Genomic DNA, 23,558 nt, shown 5'->3' with positions numbered 1-23,558 from the left:
AGTAACTTTCCCTAGTAACATAAGGTTTATCTGAGTCTCAGAGTATCTGTGATCAGGCAAGATCCAAATTTCCCTTCAAGCTGATGTTTGTCTTTCATTTGTTCCCTAATCAGCATTCAGGTTCCAGCCCAAGAATACACTGCCAGAGGTATACCGTCTCCCTTGGTGGTGACCCTTGTTGTCATCCTCCTAAAGTGAATTCATACGATGGTGATTTTCAGCTTCGCCTTGTGGTACTATGTCTGTGAATGTTTAATTGACAATACGTGTGCACCTCTCTCATTTCCTGTTTTTAAGGGCTATACTTAATTTATTTGAAAGGGTGGAATATTTTAAATTACAATTCAGCAGTTTTACTAAGGAAGGCTGTAAAACACAATGAGCAAGGAGTTTTACTTCCTCCTTACAACGGCTACTCCCCTGTTTTGAAATCTTGATATGCTCCAATCAGTGGGAATGACTTTAACTTAAGCTGTAACATTTTGAACAGCAGCCATGCCGTGGCTGGAGCTGTCGAGGCGCATGGGACTCCTGAACACTCTAATTCCTTGTTTCCAGACGCCTTATTAGTATCCAGAATGTGTCTGCCTGTGCTTGATACCGCTCCATCATGTTGAGTCCCCTGCCCACAGACTCAGCATTCGGATTGGTTACAGAATACAGTTGCTCAGCCAATCAAGTGAAGCCTTTCTCCTGCAATCCTAGCAACACTTGACAATGGTCATTGACAAATGTTGAAAGCAAACCCGACTGATCCAATCAGCCATTGACAACAGTCCCGGGTCCAGGGCAGATAAGGCTAGTCCTGCCCACAGAGCACTTTGTGTGGCCAGAGTTAACGGTTTGTGCCAGACCTGCAAAAACAGAACCTGCATGTGGGAACAGGCTTGCACCCAGCACCCTACCCCAATTTGCTGCCACTCTGGCCAACCCGACTTCAGTTGGTCAAAGCAGCCCTGGAGCTGGGGAATCTGTGGGGTGGGGGGTGAGGGGGGGCTCATTGTCTCTCATATCAACCTAACCCATACGTTGACCATACCCACCAGAGTTTCTTCAGTGGCTGCAGGAAGAGCCCACAGAAAACCTGGGCTCCAGGGTCACACTTCTGACCCTCATGCTAATTGGTCCCCGAGGGCAAGGCAACAGGAGGTTGGCAAGACACCTGGCTGTGTCCCTAGTGGCACTTCTCCAGGCTTCCTGGCTACGCGGTTTTCCCTCCCAGCCTGACCCCGAACCTTGCTGGGGTACAGAAGGCCCCGGCTGCTCACCCGAGGGTATGATGGGATACTCCTCAGGACGCCGCTGGATCTGAATGAGCGCTCACTTTTCTCTGGAAGCCTCCAAGACTGAGGGATCTGTAGGCAGACCTGGCAGAGGCTGGGGTGGGGGTGGGAGTGTGGAACAGAGGATAAGAAAGGGGACCTGCCAAGAACATGCACAGACAATTCATAGGCAAATGCGTGTTCCCACAAAGACATAATAGCTGTGTGTATGTGATACCCTCCTGAAGTCCCTTTCCATGATTATTCCAGTTAGTCTAGCCACCTTGAAGGCATATTTCAAACCCTGGCTGAGTAATCCATTGTGTGGTGATTAGCTGTTAATGAAGCTGAAAATACCTAAATCATCCAACAAGGAATCTGAACTAATTTTTTATGGTTACACTGCTAGACAAGTCGGTGTCCCGACAAAGACATGCCTGGGGGGATATACACAGATGTTTGTACACACAGATAAACCTAGGCAGAGGAGCAAAGGTGAAACAAGATGGGGTAAAAAAAAGAACAAGGAAACATCAAGGAGAGCCAAGCATTGAAGAGTGTGAAATCCAAGGTAACACTGTGAAATTAGCGAAGTTCAGTCAGCAACCCACACCCCAGTAACCCTCTCCTTGTTAGCACCACCCTGTAGGGCCCATCCTCGATTTAGTTTTCCACGGGAAGTGGCAGAGGGGTTGACACTCAGTTTAACTAGTCCCTTGGGATTATAAATTGATAATGGCTTAAAGTCTTAGCCCTTCGGGGGATATTGGTATTTCTTCTTCTTTTTGGCTGCACTGCGCAGCATGGGGGAACTTGGTTCTCCAGCAGGGGATGGATATCTGGGCCGCCTGCATTGGAAGTGTGAAGTCTTAACCACTGGACTGCTGGGGAAGTCCCTGGATATTTTTCAAAGGGGGTTCATGAAGGTCCAAATGAACTAAATCTCTAATGTTTGAACTGTAAATTGAGAGGACTAAGTTTAGTCTGGAGATTTGGCCTTGCTCAAACACACATTTAAGGTAGAAGCCTTCTTTGGATATTAATGAAGCCAGAATTACAGACAAGAAAAAGCAGTTGGGATGGGTAGGGAAGTGCAGTGGGGAGCAGTCTTTACAGGAGGAAGATACCTTAGATGGAGAGGGAGAGGCAACCGGTCAGCTTCCACACAGAAATGAGGCAGGAGATATGTTAGAAGCACCCATACCTGTCCTTCAGCGAACTTGGAAACTTTCTGGGGACATGAGACGTAGAAAATCACAACACAGGGTATTGTATAATATGTTAAAAACCAAGTCATATAGAACTATACACACATACATAGGTTCTAAGTTCAAAGTCTAAAGGAAATGAAGCCCTTCTTAGAAGATGTAAAGTTGTGGGGATATTTGCCTCTTCAGGAGACAAGTAAACTATTTTCTTCATTTTCCAGATTTTTCAAACTTTTTGGTTATTATTGGTCAAGCTTTCTATGGAAGACTTAATTATTAAAACTATTCAGACTATAGCTATTAAGACTACAGAACAATAACAAAAAAGAGGCAACATCTAATGTTTATTTCTTGCTCTGAAAGTTAAGAAATTTTTATCTACTTATGAAATAGCAAAAGAAAAAATAAAATCGACAATGTATATATAGTGTAGTTCTTCATAACCTAGTTTCCCATGTGTCAGAAAGACTTCTAAAATATGTTTTAAAATTTAGTTGATCTGAAGTGTTATAAAGATGTTTAGAGGAAAGATGGTAAAGATTCTCACTCAGAGCTAACAGTTCTCACTCAGCAATTTGAACTTGTCTTAAAATTAACCCTAAGAAGCCTGGGAGAGGGCATAGGTATCTTTAATGTAACAGTTTGGAAGTAGAGGTGTTCCTGGCAAGAACAATGCCTGGCACATTATAGGCACAAAAATAAATATTGGTTGATGTCACAGAAGCACTGCCTCCAAATCAACATTCTCTCAATTCATGAATACTATTAAAGGGGAGAAACTCTAAAACTCCTCCAAAGTGGGTATTTTCCCCCTCAGTCTCTAAGAGATCATTGTTTCTTCATCCCACAGCAACCAGAACACTTGAAATTGTCAAAACTTGAGACAAAAGCCAGACAAATAGAATTAACAAGAGACAAGTGTTAAAGGGGGCACGTATGACAGGGTGGCAAATGTTTTGAAATTTGTTGGGGAGATTTGCTTCTTATTTCTTTGCTTGGAATAATGCCATGATGTCCTTGTAGTAATAGACTCACGGCATGTGGCTGCACGTTCATGGAGTAGGTTTTATTCTTTTCTTGAAAGAGGAGAGACCCATGGCCCTTGGCAGTAATCAAGTGAAAGGAAGAGGTTGGAAACTGCTCTCCAGGCAGGTCAGGATGTTAACCACAATGAGGAGGCCAGTCTGGCTGGAGTGCCCTTGCTCCCTCCTTTCTACGGAATGAACAAATACTTACTGAGCACCTACTATTTTCTAGGTAATCTGTTCTATACACAACTAAATGAAAAATTACAACTCTCGAAGGGCTCCAAGGGGGAAGTACATTAGCTACAAGAGTGTGTAACAGGCAGAGTTGACCTGTCAGAGTGGCCAGGCCTTCCTAAGGAAGTATGATTAAGCTGAGTAGGAGGAAACTCGGCAGTGCCTGCCAGGCCTGGGGAGGGAGAGCATTCCAGGCAGTGGGAACTCTTGGGCAAAGGGCCTCTGGGGGAAGTGAGCCTCAAGTGTTCAAGGAACCGAAAGCAGGCCTGAGCAGCCTGCGTTGGCAGGACCCCAGAGAGTGAGGGGAATGAACTTGGGGCGAGGCCAGCTGGAGAGATGAGCAGGAACTGGGTCCTGCACAGCCTCGGGTCTTGTGAAGTGGGCTTGTTGAAGATTTTATTCTCTATCGCTCCTCACTCCAGGGGGAACTCAAGCTGTAACACGAATGTATGACAGGCCCTTCTTCTATGTGATCTGGGAATGGCAGCTTCTGCTTCATCTGAAATCCGGCAGGATATTGTCATAAATTCCAGATGTGAACCACCAAGTTTCAGAGGATTATAATTTTATGAAGACTTTAAACCTAAATCATACTCAACATATATTATTTCATATGCTATCATTCAATAGGCACCTCAGACCCATCACTGAGAATTTCAAGTATCACCATATATTAACCCCTCAGAAACCAGAGTCTGACCATCTAATAACCTTCTCTTTGTCTGTCACCTACCTGCGATCCAGAAAGTCTGCAAGAAACCAAAATAAATGTGACACAGACTGTACATATTTTAACCAGAGGGGATGTCCTCATTAAGAAAGTAATTGATTTTTATTTTACTCACAATTCTAACAAGTGTGTTTTCTGGGTTCCAAAGCCACACCAAATGTGAAGCAACAACTCAGAAATGGAGGAGGGACAGGTTATATGACAATAATTAAAAGTAACAGGGGACAGAACAACTGTAGAGACCAAAAAAAAACTGAGGGGAAAAAAAAGACATAAAAGCTAAAAAAAAAAAAAAAAAGGAAGGGAAAAATTAAGGAAAGAAAGAATAAAAGCAGTCTCAGCTTTTAGTTGTGCACAAATTGTCTTGCATGCCTTAGTAGCTCTTGAGGGCATCACTGTGTTTATAGGGAGACCTTATGCCTAAGAAGTCAAGGAAGTATGCCACAGTAGACGATTTCTAGCCTACAGGGTTAAGACTTTTTAAAACGCTTTGGTACTTGAGAAATAAATCTTCAAGGACTTCCCTCACCGACCAGTGGGGAGAAATCTGCCTGCCAAAGCATGGGACACGTGTTCAACCCTGGTCCAGGAAGATTCCACATGAGGTGGGGCAACTAACTCAGCATGGCACAACCACTGAGCCCTCTCAGCCCAGAGCCCATGTACCACCACGAGAGAAGCCACCACAATGAGAAGCAATGGCACCCCACTCCAGTACTCTTGCCTGGAAAATCCCATGGGCAGAGGAGCCTGGTGGGCTGCAGTCCATGGGGTCGCAGAGAGTCAGACACGACTGAAGTGACTTAGCAGCAGCAGCAGCACACCACAACTAGAGAGAAGCCCTCACTTCCCACAGCTAGAGAAGCAAAGCAGCAAGGAAGACCCAGTGCAGCCAAAAATAACAAAGAAAGAAAGAGGTTCTGCACAACCATAGTTTTTACGGTAGTGTAGTTCTGTGGTAAGTAAAGGCGCTTGGTCGGCTCTGACTCTTCGCGACCCCATGGACTGCAGCCTACCATGCTCCTCCGTCTATGGGATTTTCCAGGCAAGAGTACTGGGTGGGGTGCCATTTCCTTCTCCAGAGGATCTTCTCAACCCAGAGATCGAACCTGGGTCTCCCACACTGTAGGCAGATGCTTTACCATCTGAGCCACAAGGGAAGTCTGTGGAGTTCTGTGGAGGTGTTAGTTAATATAGATTTCAGGTTGCAAAAATATCTGACATACCAGCTTTTGCTGAGACTGCTTCATTTCACAAGATATTTAATTCTGGGTTTGAACGAAGTCATTGGAAGTGACACTTTTCATATTGGAATTGTCATGATGCTATTCTTGACAAGGAATGAGTTCTTGAATATTTAAAAATATTGTAGGTGATAAAATGCCCTTAATAAATACATTATAAAATTTGGTTTTCACATTTTTAACTTTAATTTTCATGCTTGTCTCTTAAATGCAAATAATCTTTATCTAGGCATAAGGTGCCCCCTAAAGTTACTTGGTTGTCTGAATTGTATGTCTTCACTTCCTCCAGATGGGAATGAAAATGAATAAAATACTGTTTGATCACTTTGGAAAATGTTCCTGCTATGTGTTTATGAAATGATTTGAGGGGTGACATTATTTTCTGCAAATACATCCTTTATGTATGTCAGAGCATCTTTTGTCTCCCTAGGGAATGTGTTCAAACCATAGCATTTAATGTCTTATGTGTGTTTTTCTCCTGCTTTCTCACCTAGCAGAGGTATCTATGAAGAGTGAATTGGTAGATTGATGCAATTTTGAGGAAATCATTAATTTTCTAAGATTTTTTTTATAGTGCTACTTCTCAATGTTTAAAACTGGGAGTTCTTTTTCCAGTTGACATAGATAAATATGGAAATTTTAAATATCTTTTACATTATTCAATTGAATAGTATTCTTCTATTTTATGACAAGTTTAATGAAATACTTACTAAAAAGTTACAGTTACAAATAAACCAATCAATAAATGGGCAGAAGATCTAAACAGACATTTCTCCAAAGAAGACATATAGATAGCTAAAAGGCATATGAAAAGATGTTCAACATCACCAATTATTAGAGAAATGCAAATCAAAACTACAATGAAATACCACCTCACACTAGTTAGAATGGCCATCATCAAAAAATCTGCAAACAATAAATGCTGGAGAGGGTGAGGAGAAAATGGAACCCTCCTACACTGTTAGTGGGAATGTAAATTGGTATGGCTACTATGGAGAACAGTATGGAGAGTCCTTATAAAACTAAAAATAGAACTACCATATGACCCAGAAATCCCACTCCTGGACATATACCCAGAGAAAACCATAATTCAAAAACATACATGTGCACCAATGTTCATTGCATCATTTAGCAACAATAGCCAGGACATGAAAGCAGCCTAAATGTCCATCAACAGAGGAATGGATAAAGAAATGTGGTGTAAATATACAACAGAATATTACTCAGCCATTACAAAAAGAAAAAAAAATAATACCATTTACAGCAACATGGATGGAACTGGAGATTGTCATACTGAGTGAAGTAAGTCAGACACAGAAAGACAAATATCATTTGACATCACTTATATGTGGAATCCTAAAAGAAAAAAAAGGGCAGAAGTGAACTCATTTACAGAACAGAAGTAGAGTCATGGGTGTAGAAAACAAATTTAAGGTTTCCAGGGGATTAAGGGGTGGGGAGGGATATATTGGGAGACTGGGCTTGACATATACACAGTTCTGTATGGAACTGTACACAGAATAGAACTGTATACAGAATAGGGAACTCTATTCAGTCCTCTGTAATGGCCTATATGGAAAAAGAATCTAACAAAGAAAAAAGGAATGGATACATGTGTATGTATAGCTGACTGTCTATGGGGTCGCACAGAGTCGGACACGACTGAAGCAACTTAGTAGCAGCAGCATAGCTGACTTACTTTGCAGTACATCTGAAACATAACGTTCTAAATCAATTATTGTTGTTGTTTAGTCACTAAGTTGTGTCTGACTCTTTGGGACCCCAAGGACTGCAGCATGCCAGGTTTCCCTGTCCTTTACTATCTGCCAAAGCTTGCTCAAATTCATGTCCATTGAGTCTGAGATGTTATCTAACTATCTCATCCTCTGTTGTCCTCTTCTCCTTCAATCTTTCCCAGCATAAGGGTCTTTTCCAATGAGTCAGCTCTTCACATCAGGTAGTCAGAGTCCTGGAGCCTCAGCTTCAGCATCAGTCCTTCCAATGAATACTCAGGGTGATTTCTTTTAGGATTGATGGGTTTGATTTCCTTGCAGTTCAAGGGACTCTCAAGAGTCTTCCCAAGCACAGCAATTCGAAAGCATTAATTCTCTGGCATTCAGCCTTCCTTACGGTCCAACTCTTACATTTGTACATGAGTATTAGTAAAATCATAACTTTGACTTAGATGGACCTTTGTTGGCAAAGTGATGTCTTTGCTTTTAAAGGCATCACTGTCTAGGTTTGTCATAGCTTTTCTTTCAAGAAGCAAGTATCTCTTAATTTCATGGCTGCAGTCAACATCCACAGAGATTTTGGAGCCCAAGAAAATAAAATCTGTCACTGTTCCCACGTTTTCCCCTTCTATTTGCCATGAAGTGATGGGACCAGATGCCATGATCTTAGTTTTTGAATGTTGAGTTTTAAGCCAGCTTTTCCACACACCTCTTTCACCCTCAGTAAGAGGCTCTTTGGTTCCTCTTTGCTTTCTGCCATTAGAGTGTTATTATCTGCATATGTGAGGTTGTTGATATTTCTCCTGGCAATCTGGATTCCAACTTGTGATTCATCCAACCTGGCATTTTGCATGATGATCAACTATATCCCAATAAAATATTTTTTAAGTTACAGTTATTAAGAAAAGGGAAAGATTAAGAGCCCTAATTAAACGTGGCATTTCCTATTTCTTTTGGCCATCACTAGGTTCCAAGTCATATTGGAGGCCTGTTAAATGTTCAGAAATGGCTTCATCTGATGAGATCTTTACCACTGCACTTTGGATTGGAATGAATAGCAGAATGGTAACACTCTCATCAGTTTTCACAATACTGAAATGGTACACAGACTATCTTTACACTAAAGTATTTTTGCTAAAAATTAACAAGAGTAGATTATCTAATATTCAACAAAAGCGAACACTTTTACCTCTGGGGGGGTGGGAATTATTGTCCAAATTAAAATTGGAAGCAAATTAATTTATAAGCAAATTTCCAACCTGATTTTTTGTGTATGTTGAGATGTAACAAGTTAGTTTTCAAAAACCCAGATTGTAACTTTAAAGACTTTTGTCTTAACAGAATATACTGTTCTTAGAAATAGGATGGAAAAGATTGGTTGGTTGATCAGTGGTTGTATACACTTTCTTGTAATTGTAGCAAGTTCTAGAAGGGTACTTCTTAAAGAAACTGCAGTTAGTAAGTGATAATGTGGCCATGGAATTATGAAATTTCCCAACTTGCCTATTCTGGAGAATTATCTAGGACATACATTAAAAAATGACGACAACAGCAAAACAAACAAAACAGATTCCAGGTCCCACCCTAGCCCTCTCTAGGGGAGACCTAAAGGAAATCTGTATTTTAAACAGGTATGTAGGGCTGTTCTTATCATCTGGCAAGTCTGGAAGTAGTAGATAATGGGGAAAGATCTGACTTTATCATCAGACAGACTGAACTTGAATCCCTGCTTGGCCAGGCTGGAGCTGAATAACATTTGGTTAATTTCTCTGAGCTTCAGTTTCTTCATTCATTACTTGTGTTGAGACAGGGGTGGGTGCAACATGGGGAGCAAGGGGGACTGGGGCACCAAAGGAGTTACTGTTTATAAAACCTCTAGTACTGTATCGCACCCACTCTTCAAACAATAATAGTGAAATATGAGTGGTTTGATTTTCTGGAATTTAACCGTTGAAACAGATCAAATTTTTCCCGTCTTCAGAGACAGAACAACTGTTTTAAATTGATCAGTTCTGGGTTGATCATTCCCTGGCCACTTGTTATTTTTCCCAAGAATCTATTTGGTGGAAATGATTGATCAGGGAGATTCTTTTTGGCACTCTTCCTTGGTTTTGAACATTTTGTCCTAATGAAGTGTCATCTCTAATATCTCACTCTATACTCTTTAGCCACCTAGAATTCTCTGTCCTTCTACTGAACAGGAGAATATAATCCTGATTCACAGGCTAACTATACTATTTTAGGCTTTTCTTTCTTTCTAAACAATTTAACTATATCCCAGGGAACATATTAATACTTGGCTTTGGTTATAATATAAAAAGTATATCCCAGTACAAGGAAAAGCATGGAAGTGGGAATAGCTTTGTCCATCTTCGAATGAGTTAAAATTCCTTAGATCTAATTCTCACATCTTCAAATCTTCCTATTATTGGAAAATGAATCTCTTAGTTATCTGAGACGACTAGCACTAATGATGAGGCAAAGCCATTTTTTCCTTCTGGAGACTTCCTCTTAAGCGTTGGGGCTGCATGAATTCTTGCCACCAAAGGGTAGTTTTCAAACTTGAATGTGAAGAAGACTCATATGGGGAGTAAGCGAGTGTCAGTTTCTGGTTCCCAGCTCCAAAACTGTGCAATGCTCTGGGGTACTCAAAGAATCTCTCTTTGAAAACCACTGCTCCAGGAATTTTATACATCTCTACTGAACTTAATTCAAATTTTCATTCTTAAAGACAGGTAGAGAAGTCATAACAGATGTCTAGATAGGGTGCCACTGCTCCTTTCAAATAAATCCTTAGCTATTCATCTGTTCATGCAGCCAAGTGCAACAGGCCAGGCACTTGGTATGGTGCTGGGGGAGAGGGTGTCTATCAGTTTAGCTACAGGGAGTTCTGTTTATGAAGTCAGCCTAAAAGCCTAGCTCCTGACCACACTGGCCGACGCGCTGTGGTGTGATGTGATGAATCACTGCATTAGGGAAGCTGAAGACTTTCTGTACTTGATTTCCTACCATTGCCCAATGTTAAACAGTTAAGCATAACCAGAGGCCTTCAGCCCTGATTTGGTCCCCTAGGGTTGGGGCCTGTTTGAAAAGGGTAATTAGAAGTAATTTAGTAATGATTTCTATGAACACCAGGAAAAAACACTGTAAATACCTCAAACATGAGAGCGGCACAAGAACTAGCCAAAGATGACATGTTGGCACTTCTTTCTTGACTCATGAGTGCAGCTGACCTCTGGGGAGATGGAAAACTTGTCGTGCAGTGCTGGGCACCTGGGACTACAGAGATGGCTGAGGCATAATCCCAACCCTCAGAGACTTTCTAACCAGGGAAGAGAGAGATGAACAGCTCTAGCAAGTGTAAACATAGCTGAGACCCTTGGCAGAATGGTAAAAATGTCACGAGGAAGATCCAAAGTGTCAGAGGAGCTTGAGGAGAGAGAGATCACACATCCAGGTGGGTTTTCCCAGAGGAAGTGGCATTTGAGCCCGTCCTAGAAGGAAGGGTAGGAATTTGACAAGTTCCATGGGGAGAAAGAATGTCTCTGTTACCAGCAACAGGAACATCTTGAGCAAATGTGCAGATTGGGGAAGCTGGGATGTCTTCTAGGGAGCTGGGAGAAGTCCTGATGGGATTTAACAACGTTCCTGTCTGGGACCTGGAAGTTCTGTTAGATTTTAGGGAAAGATGAGGCTGGAAAGTTGGGTTTGGGTAAGATCAGATCTGAATTTGGACTTTCCCTAGTACATGGCAGGGAGTCATTTAAAGGGACTTGAGCAGGAGAGTGATACCACCAGAATTATACTTTAGGAAGCATAACAGCTGGGTGGAGGAGGATTTGCATGAGGAAAGGTTATACAGACACACTAGTGAGGAGGCTGTGTGGAGTGAAGAGGAGGAATAAGTGACTAAGCGAGAGGGGCCAGGAGAGATAACTCAGCAAGTAAACCTATATGAGTTGCCGGCAAAGAGGAAAAAATCTTGGCGGCCTATGAACAGGTGGCAACTGGAATAACAGTCTAGGGGAAGAGAGCCTGGTTTCCAGGGAAATGTGGTACTTTGGGTTTGAGGTGGCTATGGAAAAGGAAGCTGACCACCAGCAAGAAGTGAGCTGAAGCAGAGACCATGGTTGGGAGTTGCAAACAGTGGAAGCTCTCCAAGGTGTGGGCCACTAAACATAGAGAAGAGAACCCTCCTAGGCTGTAGGGCAGGGTGCACATTAAAGTTTGGAGGAAGAGAAACCCCAAAACAAGGCAGAGAAAGACAAGTTGGAGACATTGTAGGATCAGGAGAGTGTCAGGGAACCAGAGGAAGGAGGACAGTTCAAGAGCAGGAGAGCTGGTCTCAGTTAAGAGACTACAAAGGGGGAAAGCTGAGCTGGTGGCTCTGGACTCACCTTTGAACAGAGTTAAATGAAATTCCTCCCATGTAGGACAATGCCTTAAATCCAGGCTCGTTGGTTCAATACAAAATCAAGATCTCTAAATGGTAGGCACTTCCAAAGCAGTCCACTTTCTCACTCAGTATGAGTTAATTTCTTCCATTAACACCTGGTAGGTGCCTGAATGAGTCACTTATCCTGTCTGGGGATATGAGCTTTGTCATCTTTGACTTTCCAGTTCCAAGATTCTGTATGTGTATGAAAATCCTTAGTAATCTATACAATATCACACAAGCCTAAGTTCTATCATGGCTGTGTTTGAAGACAGAATGGAAACCACATTTTACTTTTGACTTACTTTTTTCTATCATGTATATATATTTAAATTAAATTTAAAATTAAAAAAAAAAAAAGAAATCCAGAAATAAGAAAAACTGAAGGAAAAACCTTTCCGCCTCCCTTTTGCCCGTAAGATAGTCTTCCAGTTTTCTACCCAGGCCTTTTCCTAAGCATTGAGGAGGTGCCCAGAAAAATACCAGATGGATATACAAAAACATACTGTCACCAAAATTTTCCTAACAAGTAAGGCAGCTGCGGAAAGTCGGCCAGCATCAGGTCCCCTAGGGACCTGCAGCCTGGGGCTTGGTGGGGCCTGAAGAGGGGAAGAGCCGAGACCTGGATGGATGGAGCTCGAGGTTTCCCGGGCCTCGGCCCTGAGTGGGCGATTTTCTTGAAAACTCGGGAGCGCTCTTCTCTTTTTAAATCCAACAAGGCAGGCATGTGGGTATCAGCCAATAACCTTAAAAGATGCGAACGTGTCAAAGGAGATACGGTTTATCTTCTAAAATAGCCACAGTATCAGTGACACGGTTTATAGGAAAAACAGAAGGCAGGGCAAAGAGTAGGGATGTCTCTAACGTGGTAATTAAGGCTGTGTTTTGGACCCACATTCGACCGAGCCCTGGAGAGTACGAAGAACAATGTCTGCAGCGTTCCTGGTTCACAGGGGACTCGCTTCTTTGCCTTCGCCGGCGCCCCGGCCCCAGCAAGCTGCGCTCTGCGCCCGCCCGCCCCCACGCAGCCTTACCCCAGGAGGATGGGGCGTTCGGGCGCCGCCACGGCGGCAGAGAGCCCAGCGTGCGTCCCGAGCGCCAGGGCTCCCCGTAGCCCGGGGTCGAGGCTGCCCGTGGACTCAAAGGTGCACCGAGTGCGCTGCCAGCCACCATCCGCCGCCGAGCGGCCGGGGCGCGCCGTCTGCAGCCGGCTGGACTGTGCGCGCGCGCCTGTAGGGTGTGTGCGCGCGCGCCCGTGTCGTGTGTACTCACAAAGGTGTGTTTGCTAAATCCACTACCCGGGTGTGCCTTCCACCTCGAGCCGGAGCACGCCCGGGCCTGGAGCGGGGTCCCGGTAGAGAGGCCACGGAGCCGGCATCCCCGCCAGCGGGGCTGAAGGCGCGCGAGGGCGGGGCGGCTGCGGCCAGCTCGAGACGCGCGTCGCACAGCTGCGGGACAGGTTCCGAGCGCTCTGCGCGTTTTCGGACACTTTGGCAAGCTTGGAAGCCGAGACTGAGCGGAAGCTGAGACTCGCTCGGGGTTGAGCGTGCTGCAGACAAGAGGAGCAGCGGAGCTGGTGCTCTTCTCCGCCTTGGTCTGCAAAAGTGAAATGGAAAACAGCCGACTACCGCAGCCTCCTCCCTCTTCTCCGGCGCCGCAGCCCGGGCTGGGGGTGGGGGGAGTTCCTCTGGGCTGACTGGAGGGGAAGCAGGCGGCCTCAGCCGCACCTCCTCCGCCTTCCTCACCACCCCAGTCCCCCGGGTTCCACGCCGCATTTCTTTGTTTTGAAAGCGCCTCCTCCGCCCAGAGGCTTTTCCCCCGGCGGGCCGGCTCTGGCGGGGGTGGGGGTGGGGGTGGGGCCTCAACTCAGGGTCCCGCCCCCCACTTACCCGGACCCCTCGCCCATGCTCACCTCCCATCTACTCTTCCCTCCCCGCAGCGACCCACGAGGCGCGTCCTCACTTGCGGGACATCAAAGGGAAGCAGGGCATTGGAGGGGGAAGTTGAGCAGGCAGGGGGCGCAGAGACCTATGCACCCTAGGCCATGACTGGGAGCCCGCCCCCTCCCCCGGGAACCCCGCCTGAGCCCCGCCCCCCGCGTCACAGCAGCCTGACATTCTCACAGCCCGTCGGGCACCCAACCCCACCGCCCCCGCTACCCCCGTGTCCGCGGAGTGCTCTATTTATGTTTCAGCTCAGCGATTTGCATAGGCCCCGCCCTTGGCCCTAGGTCCCCCTATCGGTGCCCCGCCTCGGCCGCGACGTCACGGCGAAGGCCCCACCTCTTGAGCCCGTACAAGGAGCGGCGGGCCCTAGATGGCAGCGTGGCGTCGCGGCGGCGTGTGCGTGTCGCGCTTCCTTGTGCCGTTTATAGGGTCCCGGCACTTCCGCTGTCGGGTTAGAAGCGGCGCGGTCATGGCGGAGCGCGGACAGCAGCCTCCTCCCGCGAAACGGCTCTGCTGCCGGCCGGGCGGCGGCGGTGGCGGCGGCGGCGGCGGGGCCAGCAGCGGCGGCGGAGGAGCGGGTGGCGGTTATAGCTCTGCCTGTCGGCCGGGCCCGCGGGCGGGCGGCGCGGCGGCAGCGGCGTGCGGAGGCGGCGCAGCGCTGGGGCTGCTGCCGCCGGGCAAGACCCAGAGCCCCGAGTCGCTGCTGGACATCGCGGCGCGCAAGGTGGCTGAGAAGTGGCCGTTCCAGCGCGTGGAGGAGCGCTTCGAGCGCATCCCGGAGCCGGTGCAGCGCCGCATCGTCTACTGGTCCTTCCCCCGCAGCGAGCGGGAGATCTGCATGTACTCGTCCTTCAACACCGGCGGCGGCGCCGCGGGCGGCCCCGGCGACGACAGCGGCGGCCCCGGCGGCGCGGGCGGCGGCGCGGGCGGCGCGGGCGGCGGCGGCTCCTCGTCCTCGCCGGCCGCCACCTCGGCCGCCGCCGCCGCTGCCGCCGCAGCCGCTGCCGCCGCCTCCGGGGCCGGGGCCCCGTCGGTGGGGGCCGCCGGGCCGGCGGACGGCGGCGATGAGACACGGCTGCCCTTCCGCCGGGGCATCGCGCTGCTGGAGAGCGGCTGCGTAGACAACGTCCTGCAAGTCGGTGAGTCATGGGGCAGTCGCGGGGTCGTCTCTCCGTCCGTCAGTCCCTGGGCGGGGGGACGCCCGCCCCCTCCCCTCTGGGCAGCCCCTCAGCGCAGCGCGCGCCCGCACCCCGCCCGATGCCCTCACTGGCCGGGACAGTCCTTCTGGACGAAGCGCCCATTTCCTCTCCGCTCCTCCCCGCCCCCTGTCTCCCCGGACGGGCCAGCGCGAGTGGGAAATGAATCAGCAGGACGCGCCCCTCCGCGGGGTCCGCCGGGTGGGTGTCGGGTGCCCCCGGCCCGCTCCGTTCCCCGCCCTTCTCCCGTGGAGCACGTCCTGGAGAGCCGCTGACCCGTTTTGGGGGGAGAATGTGGACAAAGGCGCGGGCGGCCGGCCGGGCTCCGGCGGAGGGTGTCGGTGGGGCCGTGCGGGGCGGGGGAGGGGGCGCGGGCCGCACAGACAATGCCGGCCGGGGCCGAGCCGGCGGCCGGGCCGCGCTCTGCGCTCTGCCTCGTCTCTCCCCTAGCCTGTCACTCGCCGGTCTTTCTCCTCTGCACCCCCCTCCCCGCCCCCTCCATTTGAGGGGAGGGAAATACATTTTAATGCCACTCGGCGGCCGCTGCTCTCAGGGCTTCGACGGGCTGGCGGCCGCGGCGTTGCGGGGGGCCGGGAGAGTCGCTGCGGCGTCTGGGCTGGCCCGGGCGAGCTCCGCCGGCCGCCCCGGGATTTAAATGTCCTTCCTTCCGCTCCTCTCCGTCTCGGGGTGCGCGGGCGTCAGGCTGGACCCCTTTCCTGAGGGACCTCTCCTCCCGAGGACGCCCGCGAATCAAAGGGTGCGAGCCGGGCCCGTGGCAGCTGGCTCTTCCCCTTACCGGGGGACCGCGGCGTGCCCGGGGCTCCCGCCGGCGGAGTTCGGTTTGCACCGGGGAGGGGGCCGGGTCGGGCTCCGTGCGAGCCGCGGGGAGCTGCGGCCGGCGGCGGCCGGAGCGCGAGGCGGAGGGGCTTGGCGTCGGCTCCCGCGTCCCTCCCGGCGCGGCCGCCTGGCAGTCGGGCACGACCCCGCACTTTGTTCTCGTTTTCAGGCTTATTTGTGCCCCTTTCAGTTTTCTGTCACCCTCCGAAAAGGGGAAACCAAACAAAAGAGTCTCTTTATTTCTTTTCAGGGCTTGTAAAGTAGAAGATATTTGACAAAGGCGAGAGAAGGACTTAAAGCTGCACAGCCCTTCTTTCTCTGACAGACCATGAGAGTTTTCTCAAATACCGAGTTTTAAAAGCTTTCTCTGTGTTCCCCGCTCCCCCCACCCTCCAATGTGTCTTTCTGGTCAGATTTTTTTTTTTTTTCCAGCTGTAGTGCTGGGGATGTTTGAGCTAGACGGAAAAGAACAATGCTGTAGTGAAACTCCCCTTTCCTCGTATTTTTCTCCTGATGGCAAAACGGGCGTATTTTTTCTACCCCCCTCTTATACTGCTGTCTGTTTAAATTGTGGTGGTGAACGCTGTTCCTAATGAATGGGGAGAGATTTGGCAGCATCAGTGTCTCTGATTTTTAATTTAATCTTCTCTTTCCGTAGTCAGTTTCTTTTATCCTTCTCTTTGGGAGTCGGGTAGGGGTCTGGGTGGGGCCCCAAGAGAGAATTAAGATTTGTTTTAATCCTGTCTGGTTAATTTGAATTCTAATGCAATCTGGGAACGTGATTTTTCTGCATGGTCATTTATTTCTAAAGGCCGTCCCCAGTGTTGCCTTTTCTAGGTTAGACACCCTTTCCTTATGTCTGGAGGGGGGTTTAACTTCTGAGGCTATCCATCTATCCTTTAAAAAAAATTCTATTTAACATTCTTTCAAGTTATACCCCTCCTCCCCTTGTTTCCTGCCTGGTTGAAATGGATTGAAGCACATCCATGGTATCTCAGTATAACAAACTAGTTTGTGAGTTTTTATGGCTTGGCTGGCAATGCTGAGTTTTTTTTTTCCCCCTTCTGTGCTTGACTCTGCTTGCAAGCAATGAGGAATGACAGGAGAGCGCATAGGGAGGGTTTCTTGGCTGATTGCATTTAAGCCAGGAATTCACTGTGAAAATAAAGCCAAGGGACGATAAATAAAAGATGCAATCTTCTCTAGGAGACAGACACACAGCGTGGGCCTTGCCTGCTTTCATTGGTGAAGAGGCCTGGGTGAGTTGTAAAAGAAAATAGTAACTTTCTGAGTAGTCCCCAGAGGGGAAGGAGGCCACTGAATGGAGTTGGCAGTGGTTGATGTGAAGCAGGATGATGCTTCTCATATAGCTTGAAGAGTTGACCACCCCTTTGGAAACACTTACATACGTGCTAAACAAGTGCTGTACAAATGGTGGAAAAAATTCGTTTTTCCCCTCTGTGTTCTGCCAATTTCCTTAACTTCCAAGTTGTATTACTTGTTGTGCCAGTCGGTGTAGAGATGGAAGGCTGTTAAATGCCTGGCAGCTGGCACTGTGAGATAGAAAACTTATGACCAGGATTTTTTTTCTTCCCTTGATGAAGAACAGAGAGAGTGGCTAGGTTAACCATCTAATTTAGCTCTACGTGGTGGTTTGAATTGGAACTAACATGAAGCTTATTTTATAATTTTGTGATTTGAGGTAGAAGTCTTTTTCGCTTCAAAACCTGAAATGGAAAAGAACAGAATATGTGTTGATAGCATCATAAGCAGTTTTCTGGTATTGCAAAATTACAAGTTTGTTTGTACAGGAAGTATTCATTGACTTTTGTAGAGATGACTAAATTATAACTACAATACAGACAGTCTAGTTGCTGGACTTTATTTTGCACTTACAGTGTTGAAGATTACTTAAGAATTGAGGGGCAGAGAATTGGGACTTCCCAGTATTTAAACATACTTTTCTTGGTTATCTTTCAACCCCTAGATTTTAAGAAGTTTAAAGGAAAAAAATTAAATATTTGAGTAGTAGTTGTAAGCAGTATTTAATTAGTGCAGAGCTGTTCATCAGTTGATTACGGGAAGTTTTAGAGAAAGCATTGTTGGCTTATTATTGTTAACTAATGATATATTGGAAGGGAGCTAATGCTGAAGGTGCTTGAATGTAAATATAATTGACAGTACTTTTAAGCAAAATTTTTGCCTGAAAAGTGAGTTTGTTGCTCAGTTGTGCCCGACTCTTTGCGACCCCATGGATTGCAGCCTACCAGGCTCGTCTGCCATGAGATTTTCCAGGCAAGAATACTGGAGTGGGTTGCCATTTGCTTCTCCAGGGGATCTTCCCAACCCAGGGATCGAACCCAAGTCTCCTGCATTGCAGGCAGGTTGTTTATCGACTGAGCTACAAGGGAACCCTGGAAAAGAGCGTCCCTAATGGGGTATGAAACTTGAAATGGAAAGGAAAAGACAGATACAAGTTACTTGATTTTAAAAAAATCTCAAAGTTTCTGTAGGACTGAAAACATGATGGACCAAGTGAAGCAACTAACTGGTGTAGTTGTTTGCAACATGTTTGACCAAAGGCTAGCAGATAATTCCTGAAATTTGGGGAAAAAGATGAAGAACTTGGTAGGAAAAATAGACATTTCACGAAGAAATGCGAATTATTAATAAATGTATTCATCTTCAATATAAGACAAAAATGGAAAACTGTTTTCATCTACCACACTGACTCATGGGTAGATATTACCCAGAATTGATTGAGGAGTTGGGAGAATGGGATGCTGCCTCCCCTGATGCTGGGCACAGTCTTTTTGTGTCATCTCTAGGAATTTCTATAGATTTATTGATATCAGTGCGCAGAGATGTTCAGTACGGTGGGTGATGTTCCTTGCAGTATGGTTTGTAATTGAAAAGCTGGACTCAATCTAAATTTCTATCAGAGGGGAACTGGTTAAGAAGTACTCAGTGGAATACTATGCAACCATGATAAAACAAAGTAAATTTTTATATACTGACATGTAAGGGTGACCAACATGTTTCATTTTAAAGCAAATCAACTGTTCATATAGTACGCTGCAGTTTCTGTTAAAAACAAAGACAGACTTGCATATTGGTGTTATAAAGATGTCTGGAAAGGCTACACAAGCAACCATTGAATAGTGATTATCTTTGGAGAAGGGCAGATGAATGGGCACAGTTTTGGGGAGAATTTTACTTTTCATTGTATTAACTTATGGTTGGATTTTTCTTAAAATTAGAAGCATATATTTTTGTAGTAAATCTTAGAAAAATTATCCTTGTGTTTTTAATGAATGCATATTTTTTGTTTTGGAGTATGTGTTTGTGTGTCTCCTTTCTGAAGACCTGGTGTATACTTAGTTTTCTTTTTGTTTTGAAACACCATTTCCTTATTTGTGACTGAACAATCATTTAAAAGCAAAGAATGTCTAAACAAAACTAGAAACTAGTCTTTTGTAGAAGGAAGGAGCTGAGTTTTAAAAGGAATTTTTTTTTTTTTCTTTTGCTGGTTACTTTTGGGAGAAAAGTTATGTTAACACTGGTAAGCATTCTCATGGTCTTTTCAGATTTGGTATTTAAATTTCATGATTTAGGGAGTAGCAAGGCAGTAAAAGGGGATCAGTATTAGATACTAGATTTAGGATGGTTAAAATTTTAATCAGCTAACTTACTTGAGGCTAATTATTTGACCTTTGAGTATTTTTATTTTCTTTACAGACCAGAGATTATTGTATAAAGATGCGATTCTGAATACACTTTCAGAGATAGGTGTTTTGTTTATTGATGATGATACAGCTTATTGAATGTATTTCTAAGTTTAAAGTAATGATATAGAACAAATTTGAATCAGAGCCTATACTTGTTAAGTCTTTTGGTTAATGAAGAATTACACAAAAGAACTTTTGAAACTAGTGCATATATGTATTTTCTTTTATTGTCTTCCTCTCTGAGTTGTTTCATTTGCTTATAATTGATTTTTTGAAAGTATTTGAGCATCTCATGTGCTCAGCATTGGTCTGAGGGAGTTTCAGTTTTCAATTTTAAGTGAAGAAAGCTTTGAATTTTTGTCATACTTAGTTCTCTGATGGTTAGTACTGGTCCAATGAAGAAATCTGAAGTGTTCATTTGGGAGATAGAGTACTTTTTGTAGCCAAAAAATTTCAGTACTGGAAGGTGGAAACTGCAGATTTGAATTAAGTAAATACTTCTACTCTTGCTGTAGTCTTTAATTTCTTGCCATCTCCCCCTTCCCCATTCTGAGTACACCCTGGAATTGAGGAATAGACCATCTCTCTTATTTTATTTCAACTGTGCGTTGAATTTCATCCTTTCTTCAGATACGAAACTTGGATACCTTTCCTTTTAAAAACATCAGGATTTTTTGGAACAACTCTTTTAATAGAACAATTATTGCAATTAATTGAGCAGTCGAAGTCAGTATAGTCTTTAGGTATGTCCTGGCCAGTTGTTAAGATGTTTATCCGTTTTCCTTCATCATTGGCTTCTTTTCTTTTCACAATGGGTAGTCAATAACTATCAATTCAAACTTCAGATGTTTCATCTGGAAAAATAACAAGCTAGCATGTCTTCTCTACTCAAAATCATATTAAAAATTTACTTAAGAATGCATGATTTCAACTAGTAATATCTTTAGTGAACAGGATGGCCTTGAGGGAATGACTGATGCTTTTTTTAAAGAAAGTTGTCCCTTTTAAAAATTATACAAATGGGTTTGTACTAATTCCAAATGCTGATGTGTTTTATATTTTTGTGTTAGAAAATCAGTTTTCTTCAGTGATGGAAAGTGAATTTGGTACCTTTATTTTAAGAAACTTACCTATGTGTATGATAAAATAAACTCATGTTGTGTTAGAAATTTTTATAGGGGCAATCATTAAACTTGATCTGCTGTTGACCTTCAACTGTTATATATTTAAGAGAACAAATATCCTACAAAAGAAGTCAGATTATAGGTAAGTATAAACTTTTATGAACAAATCAGATTATAGGAAACTTTTTAAAATGGTAGTAAATTACATAGAGCCCATAAAACCGTGTTTAGTTACCTTTCAAATTACTATCACATAGTTTGAAGAATGGTGCTTTTTCCCAACAAAAACCTAATTTAATTTTCTTGGTTTATTAATTTTTGATGTATGTAAATATTTGAACATTACTGTAAACTAGAAAACATGAGCCATTTCTTCCTTTAAGGGAGTAGAAAGACTCATCTCCTGCTGAGAAGTCAGTATTGAATGATAATTTGGAGAAATATGTTACATAGTTTTATCCCATGAGAAGAGACTTGTTTCTCAATCCTAGCCAGAGTCTCAAAAATAAAGTGGATTAGTTAGATTTGTTTGAAAAGATCCGAATATCTTTCCACTTTCTGCTTTCAGTGCCGGATGTTCCACTGAGAATATGCTTTGCACATAGTTTTCAGTTCTTTAAAAATAGGATGCTTCCTTAATTTTTTTGATCTAGAAAAGGTGGCCAAAACAAGTTTTGGAGAGAATGCATTGCAAAATCTGCTTTTCATTTTGGACTTAAATGTTGACTTTCAGCTGATAGTAAGTGAACTCTGTTGCTAAGGGTAGGCTAACTGAATTCTTAAGTGATAACTAGTTTTCTGTCAGCATATATTGCAAGTATTTATTTTGTTATTGTTCAGTTGCTAAGTCGTATCTGACTCTTTGCCATAAATGAATATATTTATGTGTTTATAGCTAATTTGATGTTCCCAAGTGAGAGAGACTAATGAAAGTAGGTGTCATTTGAGTATCGTTGCCCCAAGCATATTTCAGTGACCGCTGTGTACAGGTGCATTCTTCTGTTTCTTCTTAAATATACCAACAGGTGAGATGCTATTTTTATACAGAACTGTTGTGTGATAGTTATTATACACCTGTAGAGCTCTGGAGATTTGTAAAGATCAGTTCCAGCCTCTCCCGTTTTGCTGATGAGAAAACCACGGCACAGACACGTTGAGTAATTTGTCCTGATAGGTATAGGAAATTGCAAAGTTAAACGTGGAATCTCTGTTTTTCTACTCACAGACTGCCTCTTAATTTGCTGGGAACATTTGGTAAATTTCAGAAAATCTTCAAAATCAGGACAAGCATATCTTGAATGTAAATTGTCTTTGATGTTAGAGAGATTATTTGGTTAACATTTCATCTAGTGTTATAAAAGTATTTTTTTCCTAGATAGCATTTTAGTTTCAGACCAGATTCTAATGGCTTCAGTTAAGCAGTGATTCTAGCTTGTTTAGTGCATGCTGGTGTGAAACATTTGTAGACATTTGGACATTGTAGAGATGTTCTATGATGGATTAAAGTTCAGGAAAAGTTGGTTATTATGATTGCTGACTGTATGAAACTGTATTACAGTTGGTGTGAATCTACATCATTGTATGCATACCTCCTTGTAATACAGAATTTACTGAAAGTTGAAAATACACAGAACAATAGAAGTCAGTACCTTGTAGGAAATTTGTTTGCTCTGAATTTAATATGTTTATGAAAACATTCAGACTTTGTGTTTGGCCTGTTTTTGAGCATTTTTCAGTGTCTGTCAGTGGTACCCCACCCTCATCATCAGTAAATAGTACTGTATACATAACCCCTAGATGCACTTCTTTCATGTAATTGATGTGGCCTCAAAACTTTATTAACATCTCTTGTGTGATTTGGGGCTTTTCTTTATTTAACTGCATATCGTTTATGTTGAGCCTCTTAATATTCCTGTAACATTTACTAATACTACTACTACTAATAATAGCAGTCACTTTCAGCACACTTAACCATGTGCCAGTTACTGCTCCAAGTATGTTATGTTTCTTAACAGCCCTGTGGAGTTAGGTACTTTTATTATTCTCATTTTATAGATGAGAAAACTGAAGCATAGGAAAAAAAGTGCAAGTGACTTTTGCCCCAAGGTCACATGGGCTGGTACGTTATAGAGCCAGACACAGCCTCTCTGGCCGGTACACTTACCCTCTGAGTAATATTACTCATGATGCATCATCATTAACTATTCTAGAAAGTTCATCTTTATGTTTATAATAATCTCTTGCTACTTTCTAGAGTGATTTTTCACCGTAGCCAGACTTTTAAATTGTGATCAGAGCTATGATTTTTAACATGTATTTTTAAAATGTGATTTTAAGATTTGAAAAACTACATTTTAAAAAGGCCTTTTGTGAATTAATTTCAGCTTTGGAAGATGGTTGTGTGGGATGGTTTTGACTATCACTCACCAGACACTTCTCTAACTTTTGGAAAAGGAATATCTTCCATGTTAGATCTAATTGCAATATATATGCCACATATATATGTATCTTTTATAACTTTTTGAATGTTATGATTAAAAATTATAGTATTTCTTGTGCTACTAAAAAAGATTTAGTTTTCTTTGAAAATTGAAAGGATGTTAATTGGAAGGATGCAGGATAACCTGTCAGTACATTTAAACTCTTACTAACTGAAAAAACTGATCAGATAAATTGGAAGCTTATGTAGTGAATTAATGTGCTTAAAATTCAAGTGACTCACTACCTGGTCCTACCATATTTAACAGTCTGTCTGTTAAAGCATTTTTCATTGCTAATTGATGTCAGATCTCTAATGTTAGAAGGTATTCTACAGAAACTGTGCATAAGAAGATAGTACGTTGAATGAATCCA

The 23,558-nt window shown here is 44.2% G+C and overlaps 1 protein-coding gene across 1 annotated transcript in view; it reads left to right on the top strand.

Annotated features, from left to right (window-relative positions):
- The first annotated feature begins 14,289 nt into the window (after positions 1–14,289).
- ZSWIM6 (zinc finger SWIM-type containing 6) overlaps positions 14,290–23,558 on the top strand; it is a 208,093-nt gene continuing 198,824 nt past the window's right edge. The window contains exon 1 of the mRNA XM_052659213.1: positions 14,290–14,959. Coding sequence (XP_052515173.1) covers positions 14,290–14,959 — 670 coding nt within the window. The remainder of the gene's footprint in view (positions 14,960–23,558) is intronic.

Source organism: Budorcas taxicolor, chromosome 20, assembly GCF_023091745.1.
Source record: "Budorcas taxicolor isolate Tak-1 chromosome 20, Takin1.1, whole genome shotgun sequence".
In the NCBI taxonomy this organism is placed as follows: Eukaryota; Metazoa; Chordata; class Mammalia; order Artiodactyla; family Bovidae; genus Budorcas; species Budorcas taxicolor.
The sequence above is the reverse complement of the archived record's forward strand: the minus strand, read 5'-3'. Positions and strand labels throughout refer to the sequence as shown.